Raw genomic sequence first — 24189 nt, 5'->3', positions numbered from 1 at the left:
TTCATATGTTAAATTCATATGTGAAGCTAAGAGTGTTAAGAATTAGAGCCTTCAGAAAGTGAGTAAGTCACTGGATTTCTACCATTGTGAGTGGAATTAGTGCCCTTATAAGCAAAACTGCCATATTCTATCACCAACTGAGAAGACAGCTAAAAGCACCATCTTTGAAACAGACAGCAAATCCTCAGCAGACACTAAACATCTGGGACTTTTCAGTGACCATAATTGTGGATAATAAACTGCTACTACATATGAATTATCCAGTGTAAGATATTTTGTTATAGTGGCTAGAACAGATGAAAACAGTGAATCCTATAAGGCTAGAAAGAGAGCCAAAGAAGAAATGGAAAAAAAAAGTTCAAACATGAATAGTACCAGATGTAAACCACAAAATTAAACCGAAATCAACAAACCTAGTGCAACAAACTGTCCTCACATTTATTAGCTTAAAACATGCTACACTTAAGCATATCAATAGCAACAACAGTTCTGCATCCATCATGATGTCCACTAAAGCTTCAACTGTGGGTCATCTATCATGGTGCCCATTAAGGCTTCAACTATGGAGTCTTCTTTCTGACCCTATGGCTTAAGAGGGCAGTACAAATCAAGTCAGATGAAAATTATGAAGGACATAGAATTTCTGGGAGCGTTTAATCTTTCAATATTTTGCCTAATTGCTTTTTTACTTTGTCAAATCCTTGCATGGTCTTTTTTTCCCTTTTCTACTATTTATCATTTAAGCACTAACCCTATGTTTTGTCTATCTAATTAATGAGGTGAAGGATGAATTTATATAACTGCTTCATACTAAGTAAGAACATTGTACAATTGGACTCAGCCCAACTCCATTTCTTCCACCAGTTTTTATTTTATTTTTTATGGGTGATTGGAGAATTCTATCCAGATTCATAAAAATAAGAAAACAGGAGTTTAAGATATCCTGCTTTTATGCAAAAAAATCAGAAGTCAGTTCTTTTATGGGGGATATTTTTCATAAACAGAAAAATAAATTCTTCAAGAGACATAAAAAAGCAACCAAAAATTGTCTATCATAAAATTTTCATTTTTCATCCTTGTAAAAGTTTGGTTATGTATTTTGTACTAGGTTTTTTATTATATATGCCTATATGGGTGTGTGTCTGGTGCCAGTAAAGGTCAGAAGAGGGCATCAGATATGCTGGAACTGGAGTTATAGATGCTTGTGAGACCCCCAAGGGGTGTCCTCTGGAAGAACAACAAGTGCTCTTAACTTCTGAGCCTGCTATCCAGTCCCAGGTTTGGTTATTTCTAAAGCAGTTTCAAAATCCCTCCCCACGGCCCCAGATAATATTTGGAATTTGATGCCAGACAAAGCCCAAGTTTTGATTCAAGTTAGAGATGTAAGAATAAAGAGCTCTTACTGGACCCATCTAATAACCATGTCCACCTGAGCTGAATTCTCTCCCCACTCTACTGATCACAAACAATGCTCTCATTTCTTTCTATTACCTTATAATAGGCTGTCACAATACATTGTTGCACACTGTGGTGGTTTTTTTTTTTTTGACAATCCATTATAAACCCAGACATATCTGGGAAGGGGAACCACACTTGAGAAAATGCCTCCACCAGATTGCCAGTAGGCAAATCTGTAGAACATTTTCTTTTTTAATGATTGATATGGGAGAGCCCAGCCCAGTGAGGTTAGTGTCACCTCTAAGCAGGTGGTCCCTGGTGATATAAGAAAGCAGGCTGAGCAAGCTATGTGGAGCAAGCTAGAAAGCAGCATTCCTTAAGGGTTCTGCTTTAGTTCTGGTCTGGAGTTCATGCATTGGCTTCCCTCAGTGCACTATGATCTGGGGTATGCTAGCCAAACTTTCTCACTAGGTTGCTTTTGGCCATGGTCTTTATCACCAACAGTAGAAAATGCACTAAGTCACATACTCTTCACAAACCTTGGGATTATCTTAACCCCTGTCTAGTGGCCCTGCTCCTCCCTTCTCATCCTATTCTTTTAAGCCATTATGTGCCAGAATCTTTTAGGAGCTTATTTAAAATATTTATTATTTGACAATTTCATACATATATACAATTTATCTTGATTATGTACCCACCTAAACTAGCCCTCCCCCACTTCCCCTGGATGCCATAACAATTCCTCTCCACTTACATGTCTTTTTCTTAAAAAAAAAAAGAAAGAAAGAAAAAAACTGAATCCAGCTAGTGCTGCTTGCAGACATTTTTTTCAAGCCAGGAGTGGACATACCCCTAAAGAAAAATGACTGCTTCTCTTCCAGCAATCACTAATTGCCAATAGCTCCTCTGCTAGGGGTGGAGCCTCATGAACCCTTTCTCTATCTTTGCAGGGATTTTATTTTATTTTATTTTTTTGGTTTTACGAGACAGGGTTTCTCTGTATTATTTTGGAGGCTGTCGGTCCAGCCTAGCCTCGAAATCACAGAGATCCGCCTGCCTCTGCCTCCCGAGTGCTGGGATTAAAGGCGTGCACCACTACCGCCCGGCTCTTTGCAGGGATTTTTGACTGGCTTGATCTTGTCCAGATGTTATGCAGATAGCCATAGCTGCAGTAAATTCATTCAGCAGTCATGCTGTGTTCAGAAGACAGCATTCACAGCACCCTTCCTTATCCTACAGCTTTTATGTTCTTTCTGTTTCCTTTCATTGTTTCCCAAGCTGTACAGGGGTTGGTATCGTCTTCCTATTTAGGGCTGAGCATTCAGCTGTCATTTATTTTTAGGAGTTTAGCAAAACAACAGGCAGTAGTTTCCTCCCCACATCCCTAGAAAATATGGCTTCCCGAGTTAGTGGCTTTTGAGTCAGTTTACAGTATCAAGCAAGAATTATCTCCTGTGGACCAGGTCTCAAATGCAATCATAAATGGATTGGATATCCCACAATAGTCAGATCAGTGGTATGTTTTGCTTGCAGGTAGGATGTACGGTCCACTGTTGGATAAGTTCCCTGATGACTTTTCTCCTCTAGTATCCTTTGTAGCACCTTTCAGCAATATGAACACTAACCAGCATGGACACAAATTTCAGCCAATTTCAGCTTGATTTTTCTACATCAGAAGTGTGTTGTGTCTTCAATAATTGGGTCAACCATGAACAATGTCAATAGCATGTGTTGTTTTGGGGGCCTTTGAGGCATCCTTGTAGGGAGCTATCTAATACCTGACATTGATGTTTTTATTTAATGATTCATATTCTCTGAGGAAACACTTTCTACCCATGCAGGGACTCTACATTCAAATGACCTGTTGTAAATTATATTTTTAAATTATCATATAAAATTCTGGGTTTCCTTAATGACTTTTCATATATCCTTAGTTTTGGTTAACCTTTCATCAGCCCTTCCTACCCCTAGCCTTCTTACCTATCTCCCTGCATCTTGTGGACACTTTAGGGTACAGTTCTAAACTGAGAAGGCTTATGTTGGGACTGAAGAATCTTACATTTTAAGTATTCCAAGTGACTGTGGTGATTGACCAAGTTTGATAAATGATGATCGATGGGTCATTGTTATCCCATATAGCGGTGCTCATTTCCCCAGAACTTTCTATGTCCCTTATCCTACTCAATCACCAGCAGTCCCCTGAGCCTGCACTGCCCCTTTGTAATGTTGATCCTTGTCATAAAATCTTCCTCTTATGACACCACCTCTGTTGGCCAGTTGCTGCTCATGAAGCAGAAGTTAACTAACTTCTAAGTTCCTCTTAGAGTCCTCCCTGGACTTCTCACTTTCCTCCCTTGCATATCCTCCTCCATTTATCATTCAGTTTGTGTATACTTATTTAATTGTACCCAACATGCTAGTAATATGGCTTAGGTGGCCAAACATTTCTGAGAAAGACCAGATAATAGACATTGTAGGCCTCATATGACTATCTGGTCTTCAATGTGAATACAATCCTACACAGAATGAAAATAAACAAATATGAGTATGTTCAAATAAAGTCTAATTTAAAGCAACTGGTGAGTCACAACACCGTGCCCAAGGCCTTTAGTTTGCTAACTTAAGTTCTATCTTGAATCAGTCAGTTAGTCTTTCTAACTCTTAGATGGTTTTTAGATCCTATTTTAGTTCACTAAACTTCTCTAACAAAATACCTAACACTGAGTACCTTGTGATCAACAGAAATTTATTCTGGAGGGACTCTTGGAAGTCCAAGATTATGGTAGTTCATGCTGCATTTGGTGAAAGTTCACTCTGTTTCACAGCTGACTCCTCATTGCTGGGCTCTGACTTGGCAAAAGAACAATGGCAAGAGAACATCTTATAACTTTTATGAGGTAATTGCTCCCATTTATGATGGTGGAACCTTGATATTTTGGTCGTTGATATATTGCTGCCATTTTGGTTTTTAAGACTGACCTACACTACATGGCAAGACCATGTGGGGACCACACACATCCCTAAGGAGATCTTGATACAAAAATTATCTCTCTGCCTCCATTCCCTGCCATTGTTAATAACCTAGTTAAGACGGCCTCACCAGACAACAGTAGAAACTGAGTATAGTCTTGGGTGGAAAGACATATGCCCACTACTTCATTAGTAAATATACATAAAATAGATAAGGAGGAATGACTAGAGGCCTAGGAGTGAAAAACACAGTCTTGGGGAGCTTAAAAATATAGCTGGGAAGGTAAATTCGCAACTATAATAGTAATATGAACACATATTACTGTGTTTTGTATTATCTCATTTTTATGTTTGTTGTTGTGTGAATTTTGGTATCTGCTCCCTCCCAATTTGTATTGTAAACCTGATAACCAATGCAGTTTTAGATGAAGGCTTTGGTGGAATTGTTTAATCATCAAGGCTCAAACCAAGTATGGTGGCATGAACTTGGAAAGCTGAAACAATAGTGGTTTGGTCATATGTTAGCTATACTGTAGTTCTACTAATTGTTTGGGGAACATCCACATCAACTCTCACAGTGCCTTTACCAGTTACTGTCCTGTCAAAAGTCTATCAGGTTCCTCTTTATCATTCACTTTGGCAGCACTTGTTAATTGGTTTTCTTGATGACAGCTATTTCGATTTTGGTGAGATGAAATCTAAAAGAAGTTTTAACTTTCATTTCCCTGATGTCTGTGTGAAGGTGTCAGATTCCTTGGAACTGGAGTTATAAGCAGATGTGAGCTGCCATGTGGGTGCTAGGAACTGAACCCAGGTCCTTTGGAAGAACAGCCAGTAGTCTTAACTATAGAGCTATCTAACACCTTTCTTTCTCCCAATGGATGTGAGATTCTTGGATGCACTAATTAAATGAGATCTATTTAGTAGTTAATTTGGAAGTGAGTAAAGCCAAGTGTAGATATGAGAATTGGAGGACTAGGGATTGTTCTCTAATCCTAGTAGCCTGTTGGGCAGCACAGGAATGGACTGGTACACTGATTTCCTATGGAGTGTAACTATGTGGGCTGGATAATTTCAAATGTCTTTCAGAGGTATGGGGCTTGTAGTGGTTTGAAAAAATGGCCCTCAAAGGGAGTGACACATTTAGTGGGTGTGGCCTTACTGAAGTTTGTCTGGCCTTGTTGGAGGAACTGTATCATGGGGGAGGGAGCTTTGAGGTCTTTTTTGCTCAAGCTTCCCTCATTCTGACACTGAGACCATTTTCTGTTGCTTGTCTCTTGCCTGTAAGATGTAGGACTCTTATCTCCTTCTCCAGCATCATGTCTGCCTGCACAGCACCATAACCCACCATGATAATGGACTGAACCTCTCAACTGTAATGGAGCTCCAATTAAATGTTTTCCTTTATAAGAGTTACCCTGGTCACGGTGTCTCTTCACAGTAATAGAAACCCTACCTAAGAAAGGACTTAAAATAATTGAATCTTGAAGATTTTCATAACTGTGGGTGCTTGGCATTTTAATTCTCTCAGTAGGCAGTAGGGGATGAAATGGTGAGTCTATATTTGCACCAGTACTGAAAGGAAAAGACCCACTGACTTGTTCATCCTGACCTCAGTGAGAATGACATAGAAGCCAGGAACAAGCCATGTAGCCCATACTCAAGAATAGGGCACAGTAGCAGAAGAATGCTCTTTATCTTGTGGTCTGATGGCTGTTACAGAAAGAAACTTACCATGACTAACACAATTGTCTGTCTCTGCCAGAATAAATGAGTGGTAACTAGAACTGAAGAATTACTTCTCACCATTTAGCATCTTTCTTCTGCTGCCCTGCAAGATGCCAGACAAGCAGGAAATGTAATTTTGTCCAGTTTTTATCACACAACAGCCTTTTCTCACCTTAAAAAATAATTTAAAAAGTACTCAAAGTGCTCAGATATTTAAGGAATGGACATGAAGTTAACTCAGATTGAATTTCCATATTTTATGTCCACCATGAAAATCTGCTTTTATGCATGGTGGAAGCTTTTTAAGTGCCTGATAAATCCAGAATATGGAAAGCAAGGGAAGTGAGGGAATGAGGTAGGAGCCCGATCTTGAATGTGATGTTTGTGGGCTAATAAAGAGTCACTGAGCTGACAGAATCATCTCAAAGAGGAGCACAGCATACAGGACTTAAATACAGAGCTGCCTGCTTAAGGGTGAATATGCATTTTCTACATCCAGATTAAGGATTCATTTTGTCCTTGACACAGCACGAAATTCAATTTGTGCTCCTTACCCTACAGACAACAGACTGTCAGGGGTCAAGCTAAGATGTTATAATAGGACAAGCAACAGTTTCACAAGGAAAACAAACATTTGAAAAATTGATGCTTTCACAATCTCTTCCCTTCCTCCACTTTCATGCAATGCTGGTTCAATGAGAGGCAGCATTTAATATTTTGAAAATAACATTTGAGCAGATGGGCGAGCAAGCAGGAGGGTGGTGCCTACTGTTGGCCTCTATGGTCTTTCAGTCTTGTCTTCTTTTCTGATAAAGCAACCCAAGCTGCTATTGTTTTTAATTTGAAAGGAAAAACAAAAAAAGATCCACACCAATAGCATCCACATTCTTTGATTGTCTCTGGTTTTCTTTGAAACCTTTCTAAATTGAGGTCTTCCTTCCATGACAGGTAGTTTGATTTGTACCTGCTCACTAAAGTTTAGACATGCTGGAGAGAAGCCAAGGCTGTTTATCAAGAAAGGAAGGGGCAGAACCATCCTATGGCCCTCAGAGGAATGAAACTGGGAACCAGAAGGGTGACTCTCAATACTCCTTACTGAGCTACAAATATCTTTCCAGATGAACACACTGCTAACCTAATTTACCATGAACAGACCTCTGGGGTGTGAGCCACCTAACTAGAGGTGGCAGGTCAGGCAGGGTAGGGAGGCTGCTGCAGGGGAGCCTACAGTGGAAATATTCTTTCCAGTGGAGAGATGGGGACAGGCTTTTCCTGACTTATTGGAAGACAAAGACAAGGATGCTGGGTGCTGTCATAGGGACATAATGGCTTGTCTACTCATAGCCTTAAACATGTGTGCTCACCAATTCCTCTTAAAGGAGGTTATTATTGGACAGGACATTTTGGTACTGTTTGGAAATACATTTTACAGGACTATAACCACATAATTTGACTTACATATGGTCTGTGGTTGCTTTCATATAACAGCAAAGCTAAGTAGTTGTGACAGAGATTGTACTATTGCAAAATATTACATATTTTTTACACTGCCCTTTATTTGTCAACTTTTTCAAACATTTTTGAAATACATTATTAGTTTTAAATATATATTTAATTGAAATAGAATTACATCAGTTCCTCTCCCCCCAACCCTCCCACTTCACTTCATTTTTAAGTTGATAGCCTCTCATTCTCTGAATTAATGTTACATAAAAATATACACGTTTGTGTATGTATGCACAAACACAAATATGACTGGATGAGTACTTTTTATGTTGTTTGTGTGTATATGGTTTCAAGAGAAGGAGGGACAAGAGACAAGTAACACAAGGTTATTTGATAAAAGCCTCAAGGAATCATATTATTTTATATTTACATAAAATTATGCATAATTCCAGAAGAATAAACATCTATCTACATCTATCTATATGTCTATCTCATCTATACCTATATAAAAGGAAATTACATCACATGGGTTGACAATGCTCCCCCACAAAACCATAGACTAACAAAACCCCCAGTACTGGTCATGAGAAAACTCCATTTAAATGATGGCTCAGGACAGTCCAAGTGATTCACAAAGCAATACAAACTATTGAAGACTATTGATATAGCCTTTGGTAGCCTCTCACGGGGTCAAAGGATGGCTCCTATTGCTGAAGACACTACACTCGTGTGTGTGTGTGTGTGTGTGTGTGTGTGTGTGTGTGTGTGTGTATGTGTGTTCCCTAAAGGCCTGTGTGTTAAATGGTAGGTCCTCAACTGGGTGCTGTTGGGAGATAGTAGACTCTTGGAGAAGAGGGACTAACAGGATGGACCTAGGTCACTGGTAGTATGCCCCTGAAGGGAACTTTGAAAACTTTGGACTACTTGCTTTCTGGTCATAAAGTAGACAGTTTTGTTCTATGGCATGGTCTCATGATGCAATAAGGCTAGCCAGTCATGAACTGGAAGCTCTAAAACTGATGAAAAACTTTTCTCTTTAAAAGTTAATTATTCACGATGTATATCCATCCCTCACTTGGCTTTTGGGAACCCATTCCCTATGGAGAGATACCTTGCTCAGCCTAGATATGGAGGGGGGGGCTCAGTGATGCCACAAATGATGTGACAGACTTTGATGATTCCCCATGGGAGGCCTTACCCTCTCTGAGGAATGGATGGGGAGTGGGCTGGGTAGATGGTGCGGGGAGTGGGAGGACAGGAGAGAGAGGGAATTGGTATTGGTATGTAAAATAAGATTGTTTTTAATTTAAATAATAAAAATTGAAAAAGCTTAAATTAAATTTAAAAAGTTAATTATTTCAGGTATTTTGCTATAGTGATGGAAACTGACTAACACAGTGACCTCTTAGCAATGGTCATCAGGATGCATGTCTGCTCTGATTCTAGATGGCATCTGAGTTGTCTGGATTTTTTTTTAATTTCTTACCTACTTTTCTAGTTTATAATACTTTACTACAATCCTAATAGCCTCCTAGGCTGAGTTCACCTTGCTTGAGTTTACATCCAAACTAATGTGCCCTAACCATTGAAATCACAATTTTCTGCAATTCAAATCTGATAAGTGCATTTCTGAGCCTTAAGACTTCTAGATGAGCTATGAATTCCTCAATGCAGCTTCCAGGTCCCTGGAGACCCACCTCCTACACACCTTCTTAGCCACTCTTGGTTTTTCTACCTGTGTTTTCTGAGTTTCAGTTAAACTTCATCAAACCCTGTCTTTCCACTGCTAGGCTACTTCTTCCTGGTTCTGTGACCATATGATTGGCCCCAACACATTCTTCCATTTAAAATGGATTTCTTTTTCCATGAAGCCTTCCCTTCATTGTTGGGGCAGGGTACTTTGCAGCATGGACTGCTCTGGAATTGCCATTGCTAGGGTATTTTTTTTTCTCCTGAGCAAGTGATTTCAGTGAGGACCTGGCTTCTTTTCATCACGGGGCTCAGGGAACAAGAGGCTCAACAATAGTGTTTGTTAATTTAATCAATGCACAGATAGTGCTCTGAGGTGGGGTCTGCCTAGAATAACTATAGAAATACTGGCTGAGGTGTGGTGTATACTGTCAACACATGCCATAATCACTAAAAGACAAACTACAGAAACCTGAGACCACGAGCTCAACATACTTCATGTGTATCAACTGGACATAATTTTCATATCTAGGCTGACATAATTCTTCAATATAGGAACTGTTTTTTCAAGTGAGCATAATTCACTATAAAGTCCCAAGCCAAACCGTGAAGCAGCTCAGCATCCAGTTACAGGTCAATGGTTTGGTAAATTACAGCATGTTCATTGGAAAGGGCACTGTGGAGCATCAATAGTGGTAATCAGCTTCAGACTAAATAGAAACATGGATAAGGACAACAATGAGTGCTAACTGACAGGCTAGAATATGGAGGGTGCAGTGGAAAAGAGTGGAGAATTACCCAAAAAATCCAAGATGTGGCATGGGCGATGGTTCCACAAAATTAGTCCCATTGTCATCATGTCTTCTTTTCTGATATAATACTTAAAAATATCTGAAAACCATTTGATATTAAATGTTAGGATAACTTTCTCTAGCTAGCAGAATAGAGGACTGTTTTTAGAGCAAGTTCTTAATAATTTCTGTATTTTTATCTTCTTATTCAATATGTATTTGACAATAATAATTAGTTTTTTTAAAAAATGGTCTTTACTCATTTTAACATTAAATAGATACATGTATTTTTCTTCTTTGTATGTCTGTGCACCACATGTGTTCAGTGCCCTCAGAGACCAGAAGAAGGCATCAAATCCCTTAGAACTGTGGGCTGGGACTAAAACCAGGGTCCTTTGGAAGAGCAGTGTGTGCTCTCAAACATAGAGCCATCCCGCCAGCTCAACATGTGTAATTAATAAAAGCAACAAAGCAAATCCTTACTGCTTTCCATCTCCCGCTTTAGGCAGATGTACGCTCTTCTCCTATGATCTACACCATTGTCACGTGAATGTGACTTACGCTCAGTGTTGGTTTGGTGGAGGACATGATGTAGTAAGTGTGCCTGTATAGTGTGTCCTGTCTGCTTACATTTTGCCATATTTATGAGAATTGTGCTCTGGATAGATTGTCTACCTATGAAAGACAAACAACATATGGAGCTGACCAGGTTCTGTTTTGGAGCTTGGCTCTAAAACCAGCAGAGCCTGACCTAGACTGGTGACTCCAGGACACTCATGTTTGTGTGAGAAGAAATCACTGCTGTTTTAAGTCACCAGCAATTGGGAATGATTGGTGGTTACTGTGATAACTGGATGATGAAGATTTATTTTCAATACAACTTACCAATTAAGATACCTCCTTTGTTCTTGCCCTGGTTCACTCTTATGAGGTGATATGGCATACAAGTAAGTGGTCCATGATGTAAGTGGCTGGACTGACATTTAGCCTACAGAGGAATGTTAACCTGAAGACCCTTTCAAGAATCCTGAAATACTAATAGCTTAAACAGAAGACAGGAAAAAAAGAAAGAAAAATACTACCATTTTCTTTCTACCCATAGTATTGTGAACCCGTTGGTAAGGTTTGTAAATGGTGGTTAGTTCCACCTCAGCCTCCTACCCTTTCGTTTTAAAGACATGAACTCACTATGCAACTCTGGCTGGTCTGGGACTCAAATGCTTAGAGATTTGCTTGCTTTTGCTTCCCAAGTGCAGAAACACTAAATGTGTACAACACTAAACCAGAGCTCATTAAACCCAGGCATTCTCAAAGATATCTTGGATATGGTGAAGAGCTCAGCAATAAACATAGTTATGAAGGCACCTCTGTAGTATGTTGACTTAGAATTATTCAGGCATGTAAGATGATAGTTCTATTTTCAGTTTCTGGAGGAGCCTCCATATTCATGTTTGTGTTGGCTACATCACTTTACATTCCCACTGGGTGTGAATAAGGATTCCTCCTCCACATCCTTGCCAGAATCTGTTTCCTTGACAATAGTCACTAGGGAGAGATGGAATCTTTTTAAACAATTAGTTCTTTGAAATTTTCAGTGAGATGGAATCTTAAGTCAATTTTAATTCACATTTCCTCAATGGCTAAGGATTTTGAGCATTTTAAAAGTATTACTGCTATTTTTATTTATTCTTCTGGAAACTATTGAATTCCTTAGCCCATCTTTGCTTGCATAATTTTTGAATGTTTAATTTTTGTAGTTCTTTATTTATCTTGGATAGTAATCTCCCATCTGATGTATAGTTGGCAATGCTTTATTCCCATTCTGTGGCTGTCTCTTCACTCTACATTCTCTGTTGATATAAAGAAGTCTCTTGATTTCATGTAATTACATTTTATAGTTCTTGATATTATTTCCTGTGATTTTAGAGTCCCATTCAAAAAAAGTAATTACCTGTGCCTATATCTTGAAGTACGTTCTCCTAGCACATTTAAAATTTCACCTTATGTTAACATTTTTATGCCCTTTCTTTAGATTTTTTTAATTTAAATTAGAAACAAGGTTGCTTCACAAGTCAATCCCAGCTCCCTCCCCTCCTCCCCCACCCCCCCCCACCAGCCTCTCAGCCACCCACCCAATCCCCAATCTATTCCCCAGGAAGGGTGACGCCTCCCCATGGGGAATATCCAGAATCTGTCATTTTGTTCAAGGGCAGGGCCTAGGCCCTCCTCCAAGAGTCCAGGCTGAGGGAGCATCCCTCATTGTGGGATGGGCACCCAAACTCCATTTGTATGCCAAAGATAAATACTGATCAGCTACCCAAGGCCCCATAGATTGATTATGCCTCCTTACTGACGCCCACACTCAGGGGGTCTGGATCAGTCCCATGCTGACCTCCAAGCCATCAGTCTGGGGTCCAAGAGCTCCCCCTTGTTCAGGTCAGCTTTTTCTGTGGGTTAAACATGCCCAGTTTTGACCCCTTTGCTCACCAGTCCTCCCTCTCTGTTACTGGGTCCCAGGAGTTCAATTCAGTGTTAAGCTGTGGGTGTCTGCCTCTACTTCCATCAGTCACTGGTTGAAAGTTCTAGGATGGCATATAAGGAAGTAGTCAAACTCATTATCAGGGAGGGGCATTTAAGTTAGTCTCTCCACTACTTGACACCAGTAGCATAGACACTGATGTCTGCAATTAATAAATGGGACCTCCTGAAGCTGAGAAGTTTCTGTAAGGTAAAGGACACAGTCAACAAGACAAAAAGGCAGTCCACAGAATGGGAAAAGATATTCACTAACCCCACATCTGACAGAGGGCTGATCTCCAAAATTTACAAAGAACTCAAGAAGCAATGTCCAAAATACCAAAGAATCCAATAAAAAAGTGGGCTACAGAACTAAGCACAGAATTCTCAATAGAGGAGTCTAAAATGGCTGAGAGGCACTTAAGAAAGTGTTCAACATCCCTAGCCATCAGGGAAATGCAAATCAAAACAATTCTGATATACCATCTCACTCCTGTCAGAATGGCTAAAATCAAAAACATCAATGATAGTTTATGCTGGAGAGGATGTGGAGAAAGGGGAACACTCCTCCACTGCTGGTGGGAGTGTCAACTCTGCAGTCACTATGGAAATCAGTATGGAGATTCCTCAGGGAAATGCAAATCAGTCTATCACAAGACCCAGCAATTCTACTCTTAGGCATACACCCAAAAGATGTACATTTGTACAACAAGGACGTCTGTTCCACAGTATTCATAGCAGCATTATTTGTAATAGCCAGAACATGGTAGCAATCTAGGTTCCCTTCAACTGAAGAGTGGATAGAGAAAATGTGGTACATTTACACAATGGAGTATTATTCAGGGAAAAAAATGGAATCTTGAAATTCTCAGGCAAATGGACTGCACTAGAAGAAACCATCCTGAGTGAGGTGTCCCAGTCACAAAAAGGCAAACATGGAATGTACTCACTCATATATAGATTTTAGACATGGATCGGGGGAGTGCCAGCCTACAGTCCTACCGCCAGAGAGTCTGGAAAATGGGGAAGACCATTAAGAGAGATATGCATGGTACCCTGGAAAAGGGGAATGAGAGGGGATCTCCTGAGGGGGTTGGGATCATGGGGGCAGGGGAGAGGAGAGGGGGCTGAGAGAAAGAAAGGGAGAAGAGGGGAGAAGAGGACATGGGGGAGCAGGAAGTTTGAGTCAGGGGAAGAATAGAGGAGAGCAAGATGAGAGTTACCATAATAGAGGGAGCTATTATAGGTTTGAGAAGAGATCTGGCACTAGTGAGATTTTCAGAGATCTACAAGGATGACACTACCTGGCATCTAGACTTCCTTAAATGCCCTCTCCTGATAATGAGATTGACGACTACCTTATATGCACTCTTAGAGCCGTCATCCAGTGGTTGATGGTAGCAGAGGCAGACACCTATAGCTATACACTGAACTGAACTCCTGGAACCCATTTGCAAAGAGGGAGGAGTGATGAACAAAGGGGTCAAGACCTGGCTGGTGAAACACACAAAGGCAGCTGACCCGAAAAAGGGGTAAGCTCATGGACCCCAGACTTGTGACTGAGATACCAGCATGGGACTTATTCAGACCCCCTGAATGTGGCTGTCAGTGCAAAGGCCCTTGGCAATCTATGCGGCCTCGAATAGTAGATCAGTATTTATCCCTGGCTAACAAATGGACTTTGGGAGCCTATTCCACATGGAAGGATGCTCTCTCAGCCTGGACAAATGGGGAAGGGCCTAGGCCCTGCCCAGGATGATATGACAGATTTTGGAGATCCCCATGGAAGGTGGGGGGGTTTGGGAGGATTGTTGGGGGACACGGAAGAGGGGAGGGAGAGGGAGCTGGGATTGACATGAGAAGCAAGCTTGCTTCTAATTTTAAAAAATTGAAACCATAAAAATAGTTCAGTGCTTGACATCTGGACACCCTCATGATCCTTCCAGGATCTGAAGGGCCTGAGTAGTTAGTTCTTCTAAAGTCTTCCATCTGAAGAACACATAGCTTGTCTTATATGCTCAGGCAAACTGCCTTTACACATTGACTGACTGCTGCTGTCCTTGGTGGTTGTCCCATGGTATTGGCATTTCCTGCTGCAACTTGTCTGTATTTTAACAAATAGCCTTTATGCCCCCCCCCCCGCCCCGACTCATATTCTGTAACATGGTGATATGTCTCAACTTTTCTCAGTGACCTCTTCAATCCTGGGCCTTCTACTGCAACTGAGGCTGTATCTCTAACAATAGCCTCTACCTGTCTCTCTTCATGGACTCCAGCCCTGCCACACAGTGCTAAGCCTTAACTGATCTCCATTGCTTCTTCTGTCTTCAAAACAAGCACCACTTTGTTAACTCTTACACAACCAAGTGCAGCTGTCAGTGTGGGATACAGCCTTTACCCCCTCTGGACTGTAGCTTCCGTGTGCTGACCTTGAGGAAATCCTCCTAGATTTATGATCTTCAATAATGCTGTTCTCTTCTTAATTGCACATAATTTCTCAGCTTCACCTGGACAGCATCAATTGTCCCAGTGAGGCAAAAGCTTTACTTCAGTGGTGCTGGCCTCCTGTTTATTACAGTGAACTGTTTAGATGATCAAACATCACAGATACTTAATTCAAAATATTGAAAGGCCTGATAAGAGTATTTAATCACTGTTTTATAGCTGTGAAGAGATACCATGACCAAGACCTAGGCAACTCTTATAAAAGAAAACATCTAATTGGGGGCTTACCAGAGGGTTAGTCCACGATCATTATGGTGAGGAGCATGGCAACATGCATGCATGCAGGCAGGCATGGTGCTGGAGGAGTAGTTGAGAACTACAATGATTCATAGGTGGCAGACACTGGGACAGGAGTGGTATGGGCTTTTGAAATCTCAAAGCCTACCCCATCAACACAACTCCTCCACCAAGGAAACACCTACTCCAACAAGACCACACCTTTTAAATCCTTCCAAATATTTCATCAAGTCGGCAAGTACATGAGTCTATAGGGGTCATTCTCTTTTAAGCCACTGTAAGTCATAAGAACTTTCAAAACTTTCCTCTGAAATGTCACCATCCATGTCTCCATTGTCTGCATTTCTCTCAACACCTTTCTCTTCCAAGTTCTCAGCATTTGTCTTTTAAGTTTTCACTAGGTCATTAAGCTCTGAACACTCAACTGCTTTTCTAGCCCAAAGTTCTGTCATAATCCTCCCAAAAGTACGTAGTCAGTTCTGTCAAAGCAAGACCCCATGTACTGGTACCAATTTCTGCCTTAGAAGGGTTTCTATTGCTGTGATAAAACGCCAAGACCAAAATCAACTTGGGGAGAAAAGGGTTTATTTCACCTTATATCTTATAGTCCATCATTTAGGAAGTCAAAGCAGGATCTAAAACAGGGCAGGAACCTGGAGGCAGGAGCTGATGCAGAGGCCATGGAGGAGTGCTGCTTACTCTTTTGCTTCCCATGGCTTGCTCATCCTGCTTTCTTATTGCACTCAGGACCACCTCCTCAGGGATGGTACTGCCCACAATGAGCTGGGCCCTCCTACATAAATCATCTGTCCATGAAATGCTCTGCAGATTTTCCTACAGGTAGATCTGGTGTGGGCATTTTCTAGACTGAGGTTCCCTCTTCCCCAGTGATTCTAGTTTGTGCCAGCATAGCATCTTTAATGAAACTTAAAAATGTGTTTCATGTAGCCCAGGCTGCCTTGGGCTCCATATGTAACTAAGGCTCGTCTTTAATTACTGATGCTTTCCCCAAGTGATTAGATTATAGTCATGTACTACCACATACATCTCTATTTTTCATTTTAATTAAAAGCATTTGCACCTTTATTTTTCACTGGGCCCTGACATCGATGTAGATTGTTCCAGTACAGGTATTGGAACATCCTCTCGTGACAACTCCCACCTTAGGAAGCTGAAGCTACAGATGGCATGGCACCTTTTGTTGCGGTGTTTGCCATTCCGACTGCCTTGTCCTGCTGTCTTCCTCTCATCCTTTGTCACATAAGTCCTAGGTGTTTGCACTGTTCAACCAGGGAAGACAATGGCCCTTCTGATAACCTGGCAGGTGTGTGCTCAGGTTATAACATGAAACCATACAGTTGTCATCTTCTTTCACCACAAACTGTAGTCTCTTAGAATTTATGAGAGATGGTTCCAGAGCCCTCTTGAATACCAAAATTTATAGATGCACAAGTATGTCATATAAAATGGAGCAGCATTTACATATGACCTATACAAGTCCTCCAGCTAGTTTTAAATACCCTTGGATTACTTATAATGCCAAATACAATAGGAGTGCCATGTCACCAGGTAATGTGCTCTATTGTTTAAGGAATGATGACAAGAAAAAGTCTGTGTATGTCTGTCGAAACACAGTCAAAAGAATGACACATGGTGAATGATGCCTTGGGGAACTGTGAGAGAGGCTCCTGGAAAAAGGCAGAGGGCCTTTTAGCTCACCTTCATTTTGTTCTCTGTATTGTTCTTGGATGTGATTTCATGCCTCCTGTATTAAACATTTACATTCAATTTATGATACATGTTTATTCTTGTTGGATGTTGGAAGATAACTATAGAACCCAATCTGGTGAAAGGATGTGCTGCATGTTGTCCTCAGTGTACCCTGAATATGGATATGTCCTTCTGCCTTGCTTTTTGTGTATTCCCAGATAGAAGATGCTGCCTGCCAGGCAATTGTATTTAAATTGGTCTGTTCTGAGCAAGTTCTGGGAAAGGGCTACTCTGTTAATATTTAGTATATATTTATTGGTGTTTATTTACATGTTTTTCTGAACTCAAACAACCTTCCTTGTATCATTACTTTTTTTATTCATGTATAAAACTATACTGGCCAGGCATTGGTGGTGTACACCTATAATCCCAGCACTCTGGAGGCAGAGGCAGGCAGATCTCTATGTGTTGGAGGCCAGCCTGGTCTACAGAGGAAGTGCCAGGACAGGCTCCAAAGCTACACAGAGAAACCCTATCTTGAAAAACCAACCAACCAACCAAACAAACAAATAAATAAATAGAACTATACTGAAACTAAGAAAAATTGTCTACAGCGTTAGACTGTAGTAAGTTCCATTCTTTAAGGCTCTTGACCTATGTGGCTCTCATAGACACAGATCTGCAGAGGTCCACGAAAGCTGACACATGTCCATTACAAACGTTGTCAGCACAGCCTGTCCACAGCTTCTATCTACAGTTTCTTGATTCTGTGGATGTGGAACCTGTAGAAACAGGTGATCACCTGTATTCATAGTCTGACCATTTAACATGCGAAAACCCCTCTCACAATGTTGTGTTTGGCAGGGTCAGTGATTATTGGTGTCTTCCTCCTTTCTTTGTTGTCTGTGAGTCTCTCATTATTTGTGATGGCTGTCTTTATTATTTTCTTCACTTTAAAAACACCTTCTAGAATCATCCCATTCCTCTCCTCAGGAAGGGGGGTGGTTCTCTGTGCCCTGCTGTCCTCCTATGGACACAGGAGTGGCTCTCAGGAGCCCAGCAGCCTGTTCTGCCCAGTCTCATCATGCTTATGGACAGCATCCATGCTGGGAAGACTCCTCCCATGCTTGTGACTTCCAGAAGAGGCTGTTCTTTCTGCACACTAACCACTGTCCTGACTCTTAGCTGCTATCTTTGCCTTTTCTAACAGGAGCTGTGATGAGGAAGAGGAGAAACCCATTGCCTGCCTTTGCTTAGAACTAAAATGACAGTGGATGTCCCTTGCAAAGAAAAATTTGCACCTATTTGGAGTTGGCTTCACATTGAGGGTACAGGGAACAAAAGCAAAGGCCAGCACATCCGGAAGGAGTACTGCCCAAATTACTTACCAAAGACATCTGTGAAGCTGTCAGCCATTCAGGAGGGATGTGAAAATGAGCCCCAGCTGAGTCTCCCAGCAAAATGATTCCCCTGGGCTGTGAACCTAGGAAGCACAATTTATTTACATTATTTATTTACTCAAGCAGTGCGTAGCCTCCAGAGTGAGTAGCTATTCAAGCAGATAGTCTGGTGTGTATCAAAAGCATAGTGCATCCTAACAGTGATACATTGCCACTTTTCACGTGTTGGGGAGTGTGGGGGGAGCGTTTAGGAGCCGAATGAAATTTCTCATCCATTGGAACCACTAGCAAAGCTGCACAAACACAGGTGTGCTTCCTGGCTCAGCATAAAAGCAACTGCTGTGCAACATCCAGCGTGAATGATGGATGAACACATGAATCAGACTTGATCCGAGTTCAGAAATACATCCTAAATTTTGGTTCTGGAAATGGCTTTCTTAGAGAACACACTGATTCTCTTTGAGAGTGAATGACCTCATGGAGTAATTTTGATAGTTTAAAGATGTGATGGTCTTGTAAAGTCCTTAAATTCACATGCACAAAGGCACTAGATAGACAATTCTGGCTGATTAAAAGAGAGAAGGAGATAGGAAGGTCTCTGTGCAGCCTGCATGTCTGGATCTAAGAATCACTTAATCAGATTCGGAGACACATCTATACAAATCACTTACTGGAGGCTATTCCCCCTAGCCACTTAAGGGTCTGGAAAAATCAAATGATCCCTCTAGAGTCAGAGAAGTTTCTTTATTCCCTCTGCAAACCACTGGAGAGAGTCAGCGAATGGCCCAGCCTTATTGTAGTGATTACCAGGCTTTGTCTTCTGTGGGAGCTGCTGCTGGGTCACAAGAATGGAAACTAAGAGGGTCTAGGACATCTAAGAGGACAATGTGGTGTGAGGTGGAGATTCAAGAGTCTTCCTTTCTGGGCTCACTAGCCCAGAAGGTTTAGTTTCATCTAAATCTGTATTTGTTACTATTATTATTATTATTATTGTTGTTGTTGTTGTTGTTGTTTTATTACAGTCCTGGAGACTGAACATTGAGCCCCATGTATACTAAAATAGCTCCACAAGCTCCAGATTTATTCACAACTTTATCTCTTCTTTTTCTTCTTGTGGTACTGAGTATTGAATTTAGGACCCAGAACACGGTAAGCAAATGTTCTACTACTACACTATATCCCCAACAATATTTTGCATTTTATTTTGAGATGGGGTCTCATTAACTTGCTCCTAAATCACCATGTAGTCAAAATAAGAACTGAACATTCAATCTCCTGCCTCAGCCTTTGTGTATATAGATTACAGGTCTGTGCCACCAGGCTTGGTTACAAACTTACTTTGTTGTGGTTGTTTTGTCACTCAACAAATATTTCTTATTTCCATAACTTTTCAACGGGCCTTTCAGTTTCCTATCCTCCTCTTTGCCCCTTTGAGATCTTACAAACAACTAGACTTTAGGTTGACCTCTGTCAAGTATTCTTTGATCAAGGGTAGCCCTTGGTTAAAACCAGATTGGTTATCCAGGAAACATCTGTTGAATGAGTGCAGGACCAATATCATCTTCAAGGGAGGAGAGAAGATGTGACTAGCAAAACAATGCCTCAGTTTTGGTTTACCCCTGGAGTGGGTTTTCAGCAGTGGTGGCCCAGATGTCTGGGCATTTACACTTTTAGAGTAGGAAGCTTTTGCTTAGTTATTCTGCAAGCCTCTGCAGGATGGAGCTTGGCTTCTCTATAAGTTACTTAGATATTCACCATTAGAGGCTGTCTTCTCAGTATAGGGGTGGCTAACCTTCCTGTATGTTGAAAAGGGCATGCAAATGATTAAATCTTATTTCCTATGTTGTTATTTGGAAAAATCCCAGCTTTTGATTACTCTGTGATCTACCCTGCAGCCTTCCCTAATGTTATCATTAATGTTTCTAGCTCCCCAGTGAAAGGGCCAATTAAACAAATTACATTCTGCATCTTCTAGATCTGCCTCTTTTTCTATTCTTGTCTTTTTCTGATCAGTTCTGAAAGCCCATCTAAATGGGTCTTTTAAAGTAACTGTTAACCTCAGACTCTGCCTCACAAAGATGATTTTTTTTCCACTTCACTTTGACTCAACTAGAAAAGAAGCATTTCCTGTAGTAAGACACTGGCTTTAGCTCATACCTTCACAGAATTTCTTCTCATATGGAATTCCATCTTTTGGATCAATACCCTTTAAAAGAGAAATGAAGAGATTAGTAGTGTGATTTTAAATTTTATGAGACACATACACTACTAAATCCTTCCCAACTGAATTTAGCATTCAAAGGCAAATCAATAGATAAAACCCTTTGAAGCCTTTTGGGCCCCTAATCCAACATAGTTATACTCCATGTAATGATCTGGGTTTAAGAGGAATTGAGGATAGAATAGCAAGATAAGAAGAAAATGAGGCCCACTCATTGAGAGCAATCTGGGGCAACCATTTAAAAGAGGAGCTAGGACAGGAATGACTCTCCTTGCATCACTAAGGGCTGACTAAGTCTTGGGGAAATAGGTCAAGGGTGTGTTCTACAGTCTCTAAGATGGAGATCAAAGTGTCCAGACATCCCAAGAATACCAGTTTTCATCTTTTTCACCCTTTCATCCCACACTCAATCCAGGGAATACTGACGAAGCATGGAGACACCAGTGGTTGTCACAGTGAAATGGGGTATTCTTGAAATTTTGTGGACAGAGGCCGAGGAGGCTGCAGAACACCCTACAGTTTATAAGATGATATATCTCACTCAAATGTCAATGACTCCAGCGTTAAGAAAACCAAGAAAGGCTGTTGGTCCTGAGTGGAACTTAGTCATCACAGTCAAACCTCCAAAATGAAGTGAGACAGTGGAGCATCTGTCCCTTGGAAGAGATATTAATAGTATTTTAAGATAACAATGCTTGGTGACCATAGATATGATGGAAATGGTAAGTTCTTGCTCCTGAGCTTGAAGGCTCCAAATGCACATGGAAACATTATGTTGAGAAGTTCAGAAGGAAACAGAAGCATCCAGCTTTATTTGCCTTTGTGCCTCCTGTAATTAACTGGTGACAAGATCTACCCCTCATCACACATACACTATTCACACCAGTCAACAATGCAGCCAGGTAACACTGTGCAGTAAGTACTGGCCTTGGTGGCTACAGGCTCTTTGTTTTTGACTTTGTGAATCGAATCATTTTTACTCCGTAGAAAGGGACAGGAGTGAAGACATGAAGATGCTGTGTCTCTCTAGTTTGTGGTGATGAGCTTCAGATTTTGCCTCCTGAGCTTATGGTAGATTTCTTTTACTCTTTGCTTGGCCACTTCTTCATGGAGGTGGCATACCGTGCCCCAAAGAGTAGGGACCATGGAACCAAGAAAGCATCCCTACATACTAATCCTTTGTCCTGAGATAAGCTAACTAAGCTTGGATTTGTCGCAAAAAGGAGCTACCTTGAGGTCCTCTACACCTTAAAGCTCTAGAGCAGATTTTCTCCCCTGTAAAGAGGTAGCATGACTGAAGGTAGAATGTTTGAGGTTGACACAGTTATCTGTCATTCTGCTTATATCCCAGAAGCCACAGGTCCTGGTGCACCCCATAGGGGATTGCTGGTGCAAGCCTGAGCCACTTGCATTATGGAGAGAGAATAACAACAAAACAGAAAAATGAAGCAACAGTTTCCTTAAAGCCAGGAATCTTTATCTTCAAGGCTCCTTGTTCACATAGCTGCTGCCTGTGGGAGTACTGGGAGTGGTTGGGAGCTCCAGAACATTCTAGGCTAGCTGTTCTCAAGCCCCTCTTGGGGCTTACATATCATACATCCTACATATCAGATATTTACAGTATGATTCCTAACAATAGCAAATTTACAGTTATGAAGTAGCAATGGATTAATTTTATGGATGGGGCCACCACAACACGAGGAACCATATTAAAGGGTCGAAACACTAGGAAGGTTGAGAATCGCTATTCTAGGTAGAGCAGAAAGGCCATGCTGTCATTGATAGGATGCAAGTATTTCTATACAAGCACTTCAGGACTATGAGAAAAAAGACCTGTCGCTCCAAGACTATGGTGATTTGTTAGAATTTCCTTCATGTTTCTAAGTAGTTGTCTACTTTCATATTTGAATTTGTATTTGCAAGTTGGTTTCTTTGTTCTACACAAGGACCCTCAAATCATGTAAATGTAAGATGATGGTAACACATGACTCTGCAGCCATTGCTGCCCACAGGTAAATATTGGGTTGGCTTTCTGCTTTCCTCCCTTTTCTTTCCCTGAAAGCTATAAACCATTATGTCTAGAGAACTGGGGTAGCACAACCAGAGACTTTGGGGTGTGAGAGGTACATGCAAGGTAATTTTCATGCTACTTGACAAGGATTATGAAAGAAAACAAATGGCTTTAACAAAATGGCATCACTATGTGGCTTTTTCCAACAGCTGTGTAGGTGCTCTAAGGGTGCTAGAATCAATTCCCCTTTCCCGACACTGTTCAGAAAGAATAAAGTAATAAACAGGGGCAACCACAGCATGACTTAAATGGGCTGTTTCTGAGGTAGCGTCAGTTCTAACAACACCACTGATTATCTTCCTATGTGATGGAAATCTTTATCCCTCAGGCAAATTTCTAGGGAATAGTTCCCCAGGATCTCAAGAAAATACACACTGGAGAGGGTAGAAAGTAAGAGATGAGGCCCGACTTTAACTCATTGCTTACCCAAATGCCATTACAGTTGGAGTCCTGATGGACATCCCAGTTGTCTGGCCTACAAAGAAAGCAGAAGCATTAGTCTTTGGCATTTACAGAATGGCCAGTGAATGCTAGTTCCATGAACCGGTGTCACAGGAAATGCCACAGTAAAACAACAGTGTTCTTTAAGGAAGAGCACCCCACGTGTTGTGACATACAAAAGCTACCACTTAGCCTCTACATTCTTGATTTTGAGCATTTCTGGGAACCTAGGCTTGAAACTAGTCTTTTCTGTGACTAAGGGTTCCTGTAGCCTGTGTAGCTGTGGGATGGTGTACATAACAGGTCAGTCTGCAGTTCATTTTCTTCAGCAAGGTGATGATGCAAACACTGCCTGTGAGCTGCGCAGCACCTGCTCAGCTTGCTGTTCCAGCACTGCAATCCCGTGACAGCAAAGGGTGGCACAGCTGTGCTTTGAAGGCTGAGCTATGGTTGTTGGCCACCAGGTCATAACTCAAGCAAGATATGTGCCATATTATTCGGACTCCACACTTTGCTCTAAGGGCATAACTCCTAGGTTTACCTTACCGGTAGAGCTCATGGGAGTTGTGTCAGTCATTCTCATATAACTATTTTCTCTCAGTAGAATGCCATGCCATTGAGGGGCAACTCTCTATTTTGTTTAGTGCCTGACTGTGCCCTAAGGGCTTTGCAGGTATCAAGTTCTTGGTAAGTATATTTGGATAAACAACTGTGTCCATGAATAACTGCAGGACCCTTCTCTCTGCAAGTAGGATTCCCCAGGTTGGGGAAAGCCACTGTGACTCATGATTCCAATAAAAGTTACCTTCTGCCTGGGTACACTGTCTTGTCACTGTCATTACAGTCTCTCCCTCGCCAGTGGTATCCCCGTAATGTCTGAAATTGAAGAGCACACACAGGAGGGGGTTAGTCCAGGTTTTACACTGCTCACAGTGAAAGTTAATTAGGGCCATCTAAGGAATATAGGCTTCTGCAATTTTTAATATCTAATATTGAAGATAAGTAGGGAAATTAAGACAAGGTAAAATGTAATGCGACACCAAATCCAGAAATAGATGGGAGTGT

At 41.2% G+C, this 24189-nt stretch overlaps 1 protein-coding gene across 3 annotated transcripts in view; it reads right to left on the bottom strand.

Annotated features, from left to right (window-relative positions):
• The window catches only part of Aoah (acyloxyacyl hydrolase), a 212165-nt gene that overhangs the window by 92732 nt on the left and 95244 nt on the right, over window positions 1-24189 (bottom strand). For all 3 annotated transcript variants that reach the window (XR_005880783.1, XR_005880784.1, XM_040755639.1), the window contains exons 8-11: window positions 23930-24000; window positions 23110-23158; window positions 20549-20597; window positions 18380-18474 (exon numbers count right to left, since the gene is read on the bottom strand). Coding sequence is in view for 1 of the 3 variants with exons in the window: in XM_040755639.1 (XP_040611573.1) it covers window positions 18380-18474; window positions 20549-20597; window positions 23110-23158; window positions 23930-24000 (264 nt within the window). In the remaining 2 variants the exon portion in view is untranslated. The remainder of the gene's footprint in view (window positions 1-18379; window positions 18475-20548; window positions 20598-23109; window positions 23159-23929; window positions 24001-24189) is intronic.

This window comes from Mesocricetus auratus, unplaced genomic scaffold (genome assembly GCF_017639785.1).
Source record: "Mesocricetus auratus isolate SY011 unplaced genomic scaffold, BCM_Maur_2.0 Super-Scaffold_100013, whole genome shotgun sequence".
In the NCBI taxonomy this organism is placed as follows: Eukaryota; Metazoa; Chordata; class Mammalia; order Rodentia; family Cricetidae; genus Mesocricetus; species Mesocricetus auratus.
Note: the sequence above shows the minus strand (reverse complement) of the source record. Positions and strands in the feature narration are given on the sequence as shown.